The 13,636-nt window shown below is 27.2% G+C and overlaps 1 protein-coding gene across 1 annotated transcript; it reads right to left on the bottom strand.

Moving 5' to 3' along the window:
* Positions 1-317: 317 nt before the first annotated feature.
* Positions 318-12,490, bottom strand: LOC129614022 (circadian clock-controlled protein daywake-like). The gene is made up of 6 exons (XM_055528388.1): positions 12,385-12,490; positions 1,291-1,383; positions 1,048-1,201; positions 830-963; positions 559-708; positions 318-484 (listed from the first exon to the last, which is right to left on the bottom strand). Exons 2-6 carry the CDS (start codon positions 1,367-1,369, stop codon positions 318-320), a joined length of 684 nt encoding a protein of 227 aa, XP_055384363.1. The 5' UTR covers positions 1,370-1,383; positions 12,385-12,490.
* Between the last annotated feature and the right edge of the window lie 1,146 nt (positions 12,491-13,636).

The raw sequence follows: 13,636 nt of genomic DNA, 5'->3' as shown, positions 1-13,636 counted from the left end.
TAATATGTTGTTATGTATGTACATGCAAATTTATACAAGAGTTAATAAAATTCCAATATTTGAATAATAAATTTCGCTTAAAAAAACCTTGGCTGGAAACAATATTCTACTTAATATTATAAGAATAGAAACTGTATTAAAATTAGAATTCCTTGTATCACCAAAATTTTCATTGAGTTGTAACACTAATTTTAATTATAAAATATAGTAAAAATATATTGTAATTGTAAGTAATTATCGATAAAATGCAAACTTCAAATCATTTATATTTAAGAATCAATCACTCACATTTCGAAAAAAGTAAATTTTTTTAGATTTTAGTTTAGTATAGGAATGTCGTAGACAAAAAATTTAGCTGGTATGTAGTGAAATATTTTTTGTAACGTATCCAATAAAACATCTTGGATGGTTTGAGTAAGAATTGGCCTCAGTGCTTCAGCTACCATCATCCAATTTTCATTGAAAAATAAGTTTGTACTCTCCTCTGGAAAATTAATTTGAAAGTAAATTATTTTTTAAATTTTTCTTCTATATTAAATTACTCAATCAGCTTTATACCTAAATCTTTATTTCCGCCAAACAAATTGGTAAAATATGACTGGAAACCATTTAAATTATAATCGATTTTTGTATCGGTAACATTAAAAAATGTGAATCCAACTTTTTCATATAACTTTGTTTTTGTGTACAAAACGGCATTGAAATTAGCTGAAAAATTTTTTCATAAAAATTAATTATGAACATATTTTAAATTGTTTTTTCAAGTTTTTTCGAAATTTTGAAGTTGGTACTTAATACTTACATATATCTTAAGATACTTAATACTTACATATATCTAAAGTCATTTTTCCTTTGCCATTCAACGGTATTAATAAAACACGTCCTTCTAACTCGTAGTCGCTTTCTATTTTCATCTTAGGTAATAATAATGTAGTTTTCCATGAAAAATCTTTAGAACTTACTCTATTCAATAATCAAAAATTCGATAAATTGCTATTTGTAAGTAAATTCAATTTTGTAACTTAAATAAAAAAATATTAATATTACTTGCACTCTTTAACAATAATTTTGGTTAATCCATGCAATTTCAGTTTTGATAAATCAATATTTATATTAACAGCTTCCGAGTGTCCTTGTGCAATTCTAATTTTGTTTAATGTAAATGGTTCAAAGCTCTTTATGGCTGTAAACCCTGGTATACCTATTGTGCATTAATGCATAAATATTAGTATGCGTAATACGTATATAATTGTATATATATATGTATATATTTAAAAACTTTAATCTAACCATTTTCAATATTATTGAAAAGTCCTTGTATACTTTCAGTTAAACATTTTGCAAACTCAGGCTTCTTAATTTCGCACATTTTTAAAAAATCAGCTTGCAAATGAAAGAAAAATAGAAAGAGTAAAAAATGATTTTAGGTTTATTAAAGTAAAAAATAAAAACAAATAATTATAAAACATAAAATCTGTGAAATCTTAATTAATGAATTATTTTAATTATTTTATTCTTAATCTTATGAGTGTACGGAATATTATATATGTATGTATAAAATGAAATATAAATAGTTCGTACTGTATATTGTATAATCATAGTAAACCATGTTTGATTAACTCAACTTGTCTTCCAAATCCTATTGAATTATGTATTTTTAATATGTCTGCAATTCGTCAAGAAAATTTTTAGATTAGAAAAGTTACATAATTTTCGATTTGCTAAGTAAGCAAATATATTCAGATATTAAGTCTTAGATTTTTATTGCAATTGATAACTCAGAATTTCAATGTAATTAAAGTCAATTTGTGTTAAATTACATTATAAAATAAAGCCTGTGTTATAAAACGGTTTTAAAACTTTGAAGTAAAAATAATTTTTTTTAATGAAAACAAAATTGAAAATTCGTAACTTAAATGCATATTAGTATAGGGAATATTTTAGTTCAACTCAATATATTTTAAAAATTTTAGGATTTAAGGTATTTTTAAGTTATTTCTATTATTATTATTCTTATGCTAACTTTGTATAAATTCTATTTTTGGCGCCCTTTTCATACAGAAATTTTTCTGATTCGTTCTCTTAATGTATAAAATTTTAAGCAAATTATTATCTACGTATCTTTAGATATATTTCAAAAATATAATCCTATCCGAAAAGCTGCCCGAATTATTGGACTCATAAAGGTATTAACATCAGAAATAAATTTTGAAACAATTAAAAGCTTTTTTGCTGGCTAACCCAACTGAAATTCATCCTGCGCTTTTACAATCTCGGTCTAAATATCTGTTTTGGAATTATCTAAAAATAAATTTCATGACTGAATGGCAGTTTCGCGAACCTGTAGTGGCCATTCCAATAAAGTTTTTGGAATAAATGTATATAAAATTTAATTTTACACAGGTTTACAAAATCTTATATTAAATATAAATAAAAAATTTTTAAATTAATTGAAAAAAACATCGATTAGGCCAGGTTGCAATAGCTGTTTGGGTGGGAATAATAGTTTTGTGGAAGCTTAGTGATATTCGCTTTATTCATTTTCGAGAGATAGTTCTATCGGACTCGCAGGTGGACGGACGGACGGAAATATTTAAATCTAAGCAGGATTTTACGTTGAGCAAGAAGATATATACATGTTCATAGCGCAGACAACTAATTCAAATGTGTACAAACTTCGTGCGAAGGTAGAGTATTTAAATTATACAAGTAATTAATTCACATTCGCTTAAACAATGTAACAAGTAATCAATGTTGCACAGTATTCAATAAAAAAATACAATATTAGGTATGTCAGTAGTTAAATGTTTATTTAGAAGTATGTCACAATGGATTCGGGTGGCTGCCATACAACTCCAAGAGTTTAATTTAATTATTTCAGAAACTAATAAAGGTATAAATATGAAATTTTGTATATGTGTGTCCAATTACATTCCATACATGCTCTAAAAATTTTAATGGAATGACTGCACCGATCCGGTCTTGTGTCCATTTATAGGTCATACATATTCTTGAAGTTTTGGAGGAATTGATTTACAGGTTTTGGTAGGTGTCATACAATTCCAAAAGCTAGTTTTAAATATTTGGAAAAATAATAAAGTTAGAGTAATGAAACTTGGCAATCATATTTTCAACTATGTACAACAATTAAAACTTTTTACCAACTGAAACGTTTTTATTTGTTTAAAGTTCAAATATCGCATGTCGTGGTAGAAGAAGCTATCCAGTTTGCAATTGAATTTTTAGATTTTTATGGAGCTTTAACTTTTAGACGGAGAGAGATAGGGAAAAATTTTCTTCCTTGGAAATAAGTTTTTAGTGACGATCTGTGTACATATGAAATTTAAGCTTTCTATCTTCAAAGGTGTAGAAGTTTTGTAAAGGTCCACTGATTAACGGACGTTCTAACGGACAGAGTGAAATTGATAAACACTTTTTAAATGTTTTTTGAAAAATGATAAAAAAAAACTAGAAATGAAAAAGGCGATAATACCAGTTTTGATCAAAAAACTTATCGTTAAGAGAATATTAATAAATTTGGGTCAAACTAATGGTTTGTATTGTAGCACTTTTCTCTTCAACAAGTGAAAATACTGCTTTGAAAAGCAATTGATGTATACTTGCTACACTATTGAAATTACTTTTATCCATATACGAAACTATTTCTAAAATTGCATCATATATTTAGGATGAACAGTTTATGTAGTTTTTAAATAAAGCAAAAATTAATTTAAAGAGGGATGGAGATGGAAAAAATTTTCTTCCAACGAAATAAACTATTTGTTAGTACAGGCTCCTACAACCTGGGGTCTAGAAGAAAAACAACATCAAAAATTTGAAAAAAATCGGATTTTATGTAATGGTAAATTTTCATGGCCATTTTGTTTTTTTTAAGTTCAAGTACAGTATGCCGTGATAGAAGAAGCAATCCACTGCTTTTCTGCCTTTGTAAAATTTGAAAAGTGCATATGGTTCTATTACAGTAAATAGTTAAAAAATGGCATTTTTAGGGTTTTGGGGGGTATAACTTTTAGAAGGGGGAGAGGTAAAAATTATGCTTCACGAAAATTATTTCTAGTAAAGATCATTGTACATATAAAATTTCAGGTTTCTATCTTTAAGGGTGTAGAAGTTTTGTAAACAGACACACGGACAGACGGACGGATGGTCGGATGGAGTGAAACTAATACGCACTTTTTTCAAAAATTTTTTTGGAAAGATACTAAAAGCCACAAACCATATTTAAAAACTTGTTCATTTTATCGTCCATATTAAAAACTTCTTCTAATCGAAAAATATGCATAAATTGATAAAATCTTTTTATTAATTAAAATGCATGTACATACATTGCCTAGTTTAGTGAAAGTGTTACAGAAGATAATGAAAATGTATTTCGAACACTTCCTTTCAACTTTAAACATACCTAGAAAAGTGTAAATTTGGCTCTTAGTAAAATTTCGCTTTATGCCGCCCGATTCCACTGAAAAGTTCGTCAGTTAGTTTCGGTAACAACCAGAACTAAAATATCGAATTTCAAGAAATTTCACCAATTCGCTCCGTAGATATAGTAAAAACTATGAAATTAGCCCCCAATTTGTTTTCTCAGCCGAACTTGAGATACATGCGTACACACAAACCGACAGACCGACATCTCTCTAAAGTTAGTTTATTTATGCTTCTCTATTATGGGGAAGTGCGCTCATACGGAACACTCGACTTCTATTTTTTGGTGCCATCATATAACCTTCCTCATTGTATGCGATGCGGTCGGTTAAAAATTTGAAATTAAATTAAACTTTTGAAACTAAAGCAATTTCCTCAAAAGAATATACTTTAGAAATAAAGAGCTCATTCGAAAACTTAAGTGTCATGGAGAAGTTTTCAAAACACGCATATTAGGAAGATTTATTATTTATTATTAACTATTTATTATTTATTACTTATTATTTATTAGTTATTATTTATTAATTTTTTATTTATTATTTATTAATTATTATTTATTTCACGGTTGGCCTCTCGTGCTCATTTGCAATGCCGTTCCGTCGAATTTCAGACTTCAATATAGCTACTTCTTTTCTTGAATGATCGTATAAACAACAAACGCATAGCGAGTACACGGAAAGACGGAGGCCGGTTGGATAAGCTTTGAAATCGGTCCTCACTCTAATAATATACGTATCATATGTGGGTAACGTATTCACTTTATAGAGCTCGCAGACAGTTGCTTCTTGGTGTTACGTACAAAGATAAAATAAAAACTTTCGGTATATTTGAACGTAGATAATATATACAGGGTGTCTGGGACTCAATGCTATTTCCGAATTAGGATGATAAAATGCATGCATCCGAAAAAAAAACACCTAATGAAATTTTTTTTTTGGGCCAAAATTTCGAAATTCATAGATTCATTGTTATAGCTTCCGAATTTAAATATTAAATTTCAATGAAATCGGTTGGTTATTTTTCGTTATATACGCAAAAATGTATAGTTGGCTTGGCCCGTAGTAAACGCCCAGTTGCCGACAGATTGCTCAAAAGAGATGGAGAAGTGTGCTCCCACCGAAAACTCGATATGCAAAATTTGTTGCCATCCCATAACATACCATAAATAGCATAATAATAATATAACATAAATAGCGGTCGGTAGTGAATAACTTGTGCAGAAAATGAGAATACATCTTATACGATATGAATACGAGGTAACGTAATGTATACAGAATTGAGAATCTGCATATTTTTTTTCCTGTTTTTTGTACGCTATTTCTTCTGTAAGCATTGGTTAGTATTAGTATGTTCTAGTATTAGTAAGGTAGCAATTTTACTACCCGAACCACTGCTTCGATCACATTCAATTTAAATAGGATTTTGGAATTTATTACAATAAATTGTTTATGGGAATTTTATGAACTTAGCTCACTTAGTTTTTGAGTTATCGTTGGGACGGACGGACGAACAGACGCATAGACGCATTATAAATCGACTCAAAATTCGACGCTAATCAAAATCATACATTTATGTCTATATCTCGGACCATTATTTCTTAGTGTTACAATCGTAAAGTGAATTTGTAATATCCTTCGAACATATGTTTGTACAGGTAAATAAAAACAAAACCTGATTTTGAAAAATATATAAACAAAATTTGAATTTATAATTGATTATTACACACATTTATAAAAATCTTTAACTCAACTACAGTGGGACCTCTATAGCTTGAAGTCGCACAGGAATGCTAAAATAGTTCGAGTTGTGGAGATTTCAAGTTGAAGAGAAAAAAAGTCGTATAAATTCAAATGAAATAAGTATAACACGTCATATTTTAAAGAATATTTTTTAATTTGAAAATAACATTTTAAAGAAAAAAACACTTCATAAAATTTTTAAACCAAAACTTAAACAAGCATATTTAATTATATTATATTCATGTATAATATAATAATATACGTGCGTTATATTATATACATAAAGGTACGAGTGGTGGAGGCTCCACTGTACTTTAAATTTCAAACTCTCTACAACAAAATTTACATTTTCGAATTAAATTATTTATGTTAAAGATTTATACTCGTAATGATTATAATAAGGTTTTTTATTTCAAAAAAAAATTACATTCAGCTATTCAAATTCGTAAATGTATATAAAATTAAGAAACCTGAAACTTACGTTTTTCACTTAAAAAATCTGCGGCTACAATAATTTTTATTAGAGAAATCTCAAAAATAAATAATAGAATTAAAAAATTAGTTTTTAACATTCTGAATCACGCAATGCTCCGGATTACAATTTACAAATTTACACAATAATTAAAATTTAATACAATTATTTTAATTATAAATTATCAAAAAGTTCGATTAATTACAATTAAAAATTTAATAACCGATTACGACTTAAAAACTTCTGTCGTTAATGTCTTCAAGACGAAACACTTTTTTCATTTAACTTTTTTTTTAATTCTATCATGATGTTATATAATTATTTTTTTTTTAATAATTAAATAAGCAAAACAAAAATAATTAAAAAAAACCGGACAATTTTTATAAAATACTTAAACTTTTATATTTTAAAAAAGTAAGTCGTATGAAATATTGAAGAAAATTCAATTTTGATGGTAAATCCGATCTTTGGTTTATTAAATCGGTCAAATTTAAAAATATTTTAAATTTTAAAATTCTGACTAGCTAGCTAGCTTTGATAAAATTTTAATCATTGATTTATTTTTCAAATTTTCATGTTACGTGCAAACATAAGTGTATATATCTACATAAATGTAGTACTTACATATCAAAAAAATCATATTTAGAATTTATTTAGTAGCTACTACTAAAAAAACTCAACATACGCAATATATTTTCAACAGTTGTATAAAAACTTTTGCTATTTTGAATTCGTATCTGATCCTTGGTGCAGTGGTTATGGCACCGGCCCTTTAACCGAAGGGTCTCGGGTTCAAACCCCGGTCAGGTCACTATAAAAATTTTATTCAATATTATATAACTTAATATGCAATACTAATAAATATGATACAAGTAATTTTCAAATATTTATAATATTCGATACTAAAAAAACTAAGAAAAATAAACAGTAAATAATAATAATCTCAAATAATTAATATAAATAAAACTACGGCAGGCTAGTCACCTACCTAGCTAACTCTCTATGACTATAGAAACTAGGGCATGATAGATATCATGCACTAGCCCTATTCCTCCTAGGAGTGAAGAAGGGAAAAAAAAAAAAAATTTTGAATTCGTATAGTATTGCGTTCATGAACAGAAGAGTGGAAAATTCTATTTCAGGAAAAATAAACATTAAGGAAAACAAAAATAGAAAACTAAAACAAAAAGAAATTTTGTTATGTTTAAGTAAAATAATAATTAACGAATTCCTAAAAAAACTGCAAAAGTAAAAAAAAGTGCAGCTGATTTAACTGCGCTAGCCATGATAATTAAAATATTTTTGTGATAGGTTAGCAATGTTTATTAACAAATTTGATTAGCAACATTTGTTTATGAACACAAATATAGCGCAGTTCTCGCTATATATCGCGATTTACTGAGTTTATGGAAAGGCCTATTATTGCAACTAAAATTAAATCTGTCTTTACTCTTTATAGTTGCTTTCAAAAAATGTGAATTAGTTGATGTTAATTAAAAAAACATAATTAGTTGAAAAACATCAAAAGTTAGTTGAATTTATATAGAACAATATTAACAACTCAAACCAAAAAAACACGAAAATACAAGAATAATAATTTCACAAAAATTTTTTTCTGCCAGATATAACAAACTGTTTCTTATTATTCCAAAATTAATCTTTACGATATACATAAATATTTTTTTAAATGATAACTTTTTAATTTATACACACCAAAAAAATTTTATCTAAATTAGATATTTTTATACCCGTACGAACATATGTTTATCGTTTGTAATGCTAAGAAATAATGTTCTGAGATATATGCTCAAGTATATTATGTTTTTGATCAGCGTCGAATTCTGAGTCAATTTAGCTTTGTTTGTCCGTCTGTCCCTTCATCCGTCCGTCCCAATGATAACTCAAAAACTTATTGAGGTAAGTGCTGGAACCCTATTTAAATTAGACATGATCGGAGTACTGGTTTGGGTAGCTACAATACAACTTCAAAATTTATTTGTAAAAGCCAAATACCAAATTTCAATACCAAATTTTATTTCGTATTGAAATTTTACACAATCGAATATATTAGTAGCATCAATGTGTTTGATAAATGTCGTTGAAATCGCTTAGCTCTTTCTGGTAGCAGCCATACAACTTAAATAGTAGTTTGGCCATATCTTAATAAAAATGGAAAACACAGTACTGAAATTTTGCATAAATTAATATGGTAATACGGCAACTTAAGGGCATAATCTCTCCCATAGTCAGCTATGTCATATTTATGCGCACATAGGATGACAAATTCGTACCGGTATCACAGAGTTAGCAAGGTCAACTCTATTTTTTTTCTCGTTTATATAATTACAGCAGACACAAACTATATTCGAAATCACGACAACCTTTATTTCAAGAAAAACTTTATAGCTAATTTTGAAATAAATGTATTTTAAACAAAATTCAAAGTAGTTTTAGAAATATAATGTTTTCAAATTAGTTATACTTTTGAGCGGTTTATGAAAATAAATTATCTAGTTAGAATAAAAAATATTTCTGAATGAAAGTTTTTTTAAAAGTTTATTTTATATTTATTAGAAAAATTTTAATATTACTTTATATATATTTTCACTTTAATAATACTTTATAATATTAATGTTACGAGTATATATCTTTTGGTATAAACAGTAATATATGACTAGCTTCCTGCAATATTTATAATTTACTTTTTAAGATAATTAACAATTACTTGATAGCTGTACTCCATTTACATTTTTATATATTATTATATAAATATATGACATATGTGTGTGTACATATACATATATTTATGTTATAAGACGACTCACTTGTTGCGATTAGTGACTTGTGATTTGTTTCTTGTATTTCGGCCATAAAATAGGACGAAAGCAAATATTATTGAATCTAAATGAAAACTATTTTATGGGTAATATTTACATATAAAGTATGTATACGTATTGTTATATTGCAACAAGTTCGGCATAATTTTCATGGCATGTTATACAAATAAATTCGTTCTCATTTGCTAATGTTTTCACTTAAATACCGATAAACTTATGTTTATCAAAACATTTTTTTTTAGCTATATTTTATTTTGCAAAACAAAAAGTGCTATTGTCAAAAGAGCTATTATTATATGGATTATTTAGGAAGTTGCTATGAATTGAAATAATTGTAGCCCATTTGACTATGAGAAGCATAGTTATATCATATAAAGCTGAAAATTATTTCTAGTTTAATACTCGTATTTTATTTTCAAAGGAATATGACCTTCGGTTTATAACCATGAATATTTTTCTATTTAGTTCAGCAGGTCTTCATGGACCACTGAGACTCTATATAGACCCCCAGGGGTTCATGAAGACCTGCTAGGGGTCTACGAAGGTGGAAAAAAAAATTGCGGGTATAATAAATGAATCTGGGTGTCTACCAAATGAAAATGTGGGCTTTATTTAATGAAAAATTCCCTTTAAGAAAGGCAATATGCTACTTCATCGATAAACCAAAAATTCATTTGTTTCATTTGTTTCACTTTTCATTTCGCTTCTTCTTTCGTTTAAACTTCCACTTTTGAACTTCACATTTTTTGTTTAGTTCTTTTATTAAACGTAAAAATTACATTACTTAAATTTAATAACAAAATTGTTTAAATTTAATAAAAAATGTGAATTTAATTAAATAAGTTTTTTATTTAACTTTCTCACATCATAGGTGTATTTTGCTACTTTTAGAAATTCAAATATATCAAAGAAAGTATCAGGGGTCTATCAAAAATTGAAAAACACTACAAGGGCTCTACGAGAGGAAAAGTTTGGGAACCTCTGATTTAGTTATTGTATAACGGTAAATTAAACCTAAAATATACGAAAATGTTGAGTATTTTTTGAATATTCAGATTTAAAAAGAATCAAGAAATAATGGAAACGAGAAAAACTACAATTTTTTGCGTCAACTCTGTAATATATGTACGAATAACAGTCATTATAATAGTTGGAAAGGCTTCTCATACGGGTAACATTAACATTTTTATAGAATATTGCTCCTAAAGTGACCTTTAAAATTTAAGATAAATAGTTGATCAACATTTAAGTTTGAATTAAATTTAGTTTAATCATGAGCTCATTTTACATTTTTGTTCATATTTCTGAGAAAATGGACAGTAGTTTTTCTTGAAATAATTTCAAACCTTTATTACGAGTCAAATTTAAATTTTACAACATACAACAATAATCCAAAAATACATATTTTTTTGAAATTTTATTTTTAAGTGTCTATTTGTTAAAGCAATAAACTAAAAAATTTTATGTAAATAAATATCAGAGAAATAGAAACAGCTTTTGGATTTTTCATCAGATATATAAATAGAATTTTGAAATTTAATAGTATATGAGTTTAGTTTAATAATAGAACTAGCTGAAAAATGTGTCTAATTTCAGTAAAATTTTATTATTCGCAATCTTGTTTGAACCTTTTCACAACAGATTTTTTGAAATTTTGCAAATATAGTTCAGACAATATACGCTTCCTGCTTGGACTGACCGTATAAAATTTTTTGCAAGAAAGTACAAAACTGCAAAAAATTTGATTAGAATTATGAAACTATAATCCAATTTTGAAAACAATAAATCACGTGTGCATGTTTTGTCGTGTAGTTGGTTAAACTGCAACTTCGACCAAGTCCTTATCTGTTTTGGTTTTCATCATAAAACCTTTGTAAAAACGTGGTTTAAACCTTAGCTCTGTCGAGCTCTATCTATATTTAAGCTATCACTAGGGCAGAATGGAAGGGTTAAATCATTTCAGAAGTTGACACTGGGTAAGAATATACATAGTGTATATGCGCGTTCATATCTCAGACTTTTATTTTTTAGCGTTACTAACATATATAAAGTTACAAACATATTAAATATAGATACAGTTACCGCGTTATCATATTAATTTATGCAAAGTTTCGGTAGTGCAATTTTAATAGTTTCTAAGATATGACTAAACAACTATTAAAGTTATATGGTATTTCAACGACTTTTATTAAACATAACGGCTCTAATAATATACTTGTTTTCACGAAATTTCTATGCTTCAATATAGAAATTTCACGATAATTGATAATGTCAAAAAATTTTTGAAATTGCAAGGCAGCTACCACTGTCTAGATCACGTCCATAATTTAAATAGCGTCCAGCATTTGCTGTCATAAATCATTTGTGCGCTTTTTTTTATTACTACTTCGCTCGTGAGAGGAGCATAGGGATGGTGCACGATATCATAATAACCATGAACCAATTTCTACATCATTAAGTTTACGAGGTAGGTGACAAGCCTACCGTTTATGAGCTTATTCAACTATTTCTCGAATTATCGTTGGAAGGAGTGGACGAACAGAAGGACAGACAGACGGTTATAAAAATTACAAATGATATTACAGCTATTCAAACTAAAAATATGTAAGTAATTCAGTTTCATGCTTTTAACTAACTTTTAAGTGTTTCATAAAATATTATGATTATACCACCAAAGTTTATGCAGCAGTATAATTGTACAGTTATAGTGGTAATTGTACAGTTTATACTGTTGTATAAACTGATCTTAAATAATAATATGTATAAAACATTCATAATGCATGTATACATTCATCTCTCTGACACAATAGTATTATAGTATTACATACTTAGAATGTATCAGATAGATACATAGAACGTACATCTAAAACAAAATTTATTTATTACAACATACCGGTAGCTGAAAAAAAGCTGGTAAGAAATTGTGGATTTCTAGACGAAAATCGAATACTGCGAGATAGAAATTGTAATTGACACGCGTAATATGTATATTAGAAAAAGAATGCTGGAAACTGTCAGCTGAAGCAGTCCAGCTTCAATCACAAGAAATGCAAAGATTCAACAAATCTATTTGATAAAGATGCTATTGGAAATCGGGATTGATAACCTGAAAATATATTTAAAAATAATAAATTGAATTTTAATGCTAATAATAAAAATTTTAGGAATTATAATAACAAATTTGTGGCCAAATAACCAAATGAATATTCAAGAGGACAACAATAACCACAACAGCAGAAATGGAGCAGAATTTATAAAAGATTGTAAAAAAATCATCCTATCATACAATGCCCGGCATATGGAAAAAAAATGGGGAAGCTGTGGAAAGCTGAATCACTTTGCCGTAGCATGTTATATGACAAAGTTAAGTAAATTGAAAATTTGTAATAAAAATTTTTATATTGATATAGAATTAAAAGGAATATGAATAGTGATATCCATATGTTAAATAAAAATAAAGGCATGGTGTAAACAAATTAGGATTTAAAATATTCTTACTAAATTTAAATTAGATAGAGGTGCCCAAATGAATATTTTGCCATACAATATTGTGAAAAGGTTAAAAAATGTAAAATTAATTGATTATGCAGTTACTTTAGAAGCATATGGTAGAACAAAAATAGAAACACACAAATAAATTCCGAAATCCCTTCCAATTAAACCCCATATAAATTTGGAATTTATTTTTGATTTGCTCTCTGAGCTTGATGGCCTGATAGATTTATATGGCATTAGTCAATACATAAAAATGCACACATAAAAATGCTTTTTTTTTAAGGGAAGTTTCAATTTTTCAGTTTTTCAAAAAGAATATTGGTTCAAGCCAGAAATTATAATTTTACTATTTGGTTTTTGTACCTACGTACTTGAATATTTTCATATATTTTGTAAATCTCAGTATATTTTTTTTAAAACTGAAAAATAGAAAAATAAGATGTTTTTTGACGTTTAGTAGATATACTAGTTTTCGAGCTACCGCCTGTTGAAAAAACGTACCGGACTTTTTCGAAGTTATAAATGCTTATAACTTCGGAACAATACAACATAAAATTATCATTGAGAGCTTGTTAATTGATTGTTCTTTATTTTTTTATGTTATTTATAATTTTATACTTTATTGGTCTTACAATTAATTTGATTTGAGA

Source organism: Condylostylus longicornis, unplaced genomic scaffold (genome assembly GCF_029603195.1).
Source record: "Condylostylus longicornis isolate FDR11 unplaced genomic scaffold, ASM2960319v2 ptg000004l, whole genome shotgun sequence".
Taxonomy (NCBI): Eukaryota; Metazoa; Arthropoda; class Insecta; order Diptera; family Dolichopodidae; genus Condylostylus; species Condylostylus longicornis.
This window is presented reverse-complemented; position numbering and strand designations above follow the sequence as displayed.

Excerpts from the sequence above, each read along its gene's own strand:
- LOC129614022 (XM_055528388.1), bottom strand. The coding sequence starts at position 1,369 with ATGTGCGAAATTAAGAAGCCTGAGTTTGCAAAATGTTTAACTGAAAGT. Across the intron at positions 964-1,047 it reads ATTATTGTTAAAGAGTGCAA|AGTAAGTTCTAAAGATTTTT; the intron begins GTAATATTAATA and ends ATTATTGAATAG. Across the intron at positions 709-829 it reads AAAAATGACTTTAGATATAT|CTAATTTCAATGCCGTTTTG; the intron begins GTAAGTATTAAG and ends AAAATTTTTCAG.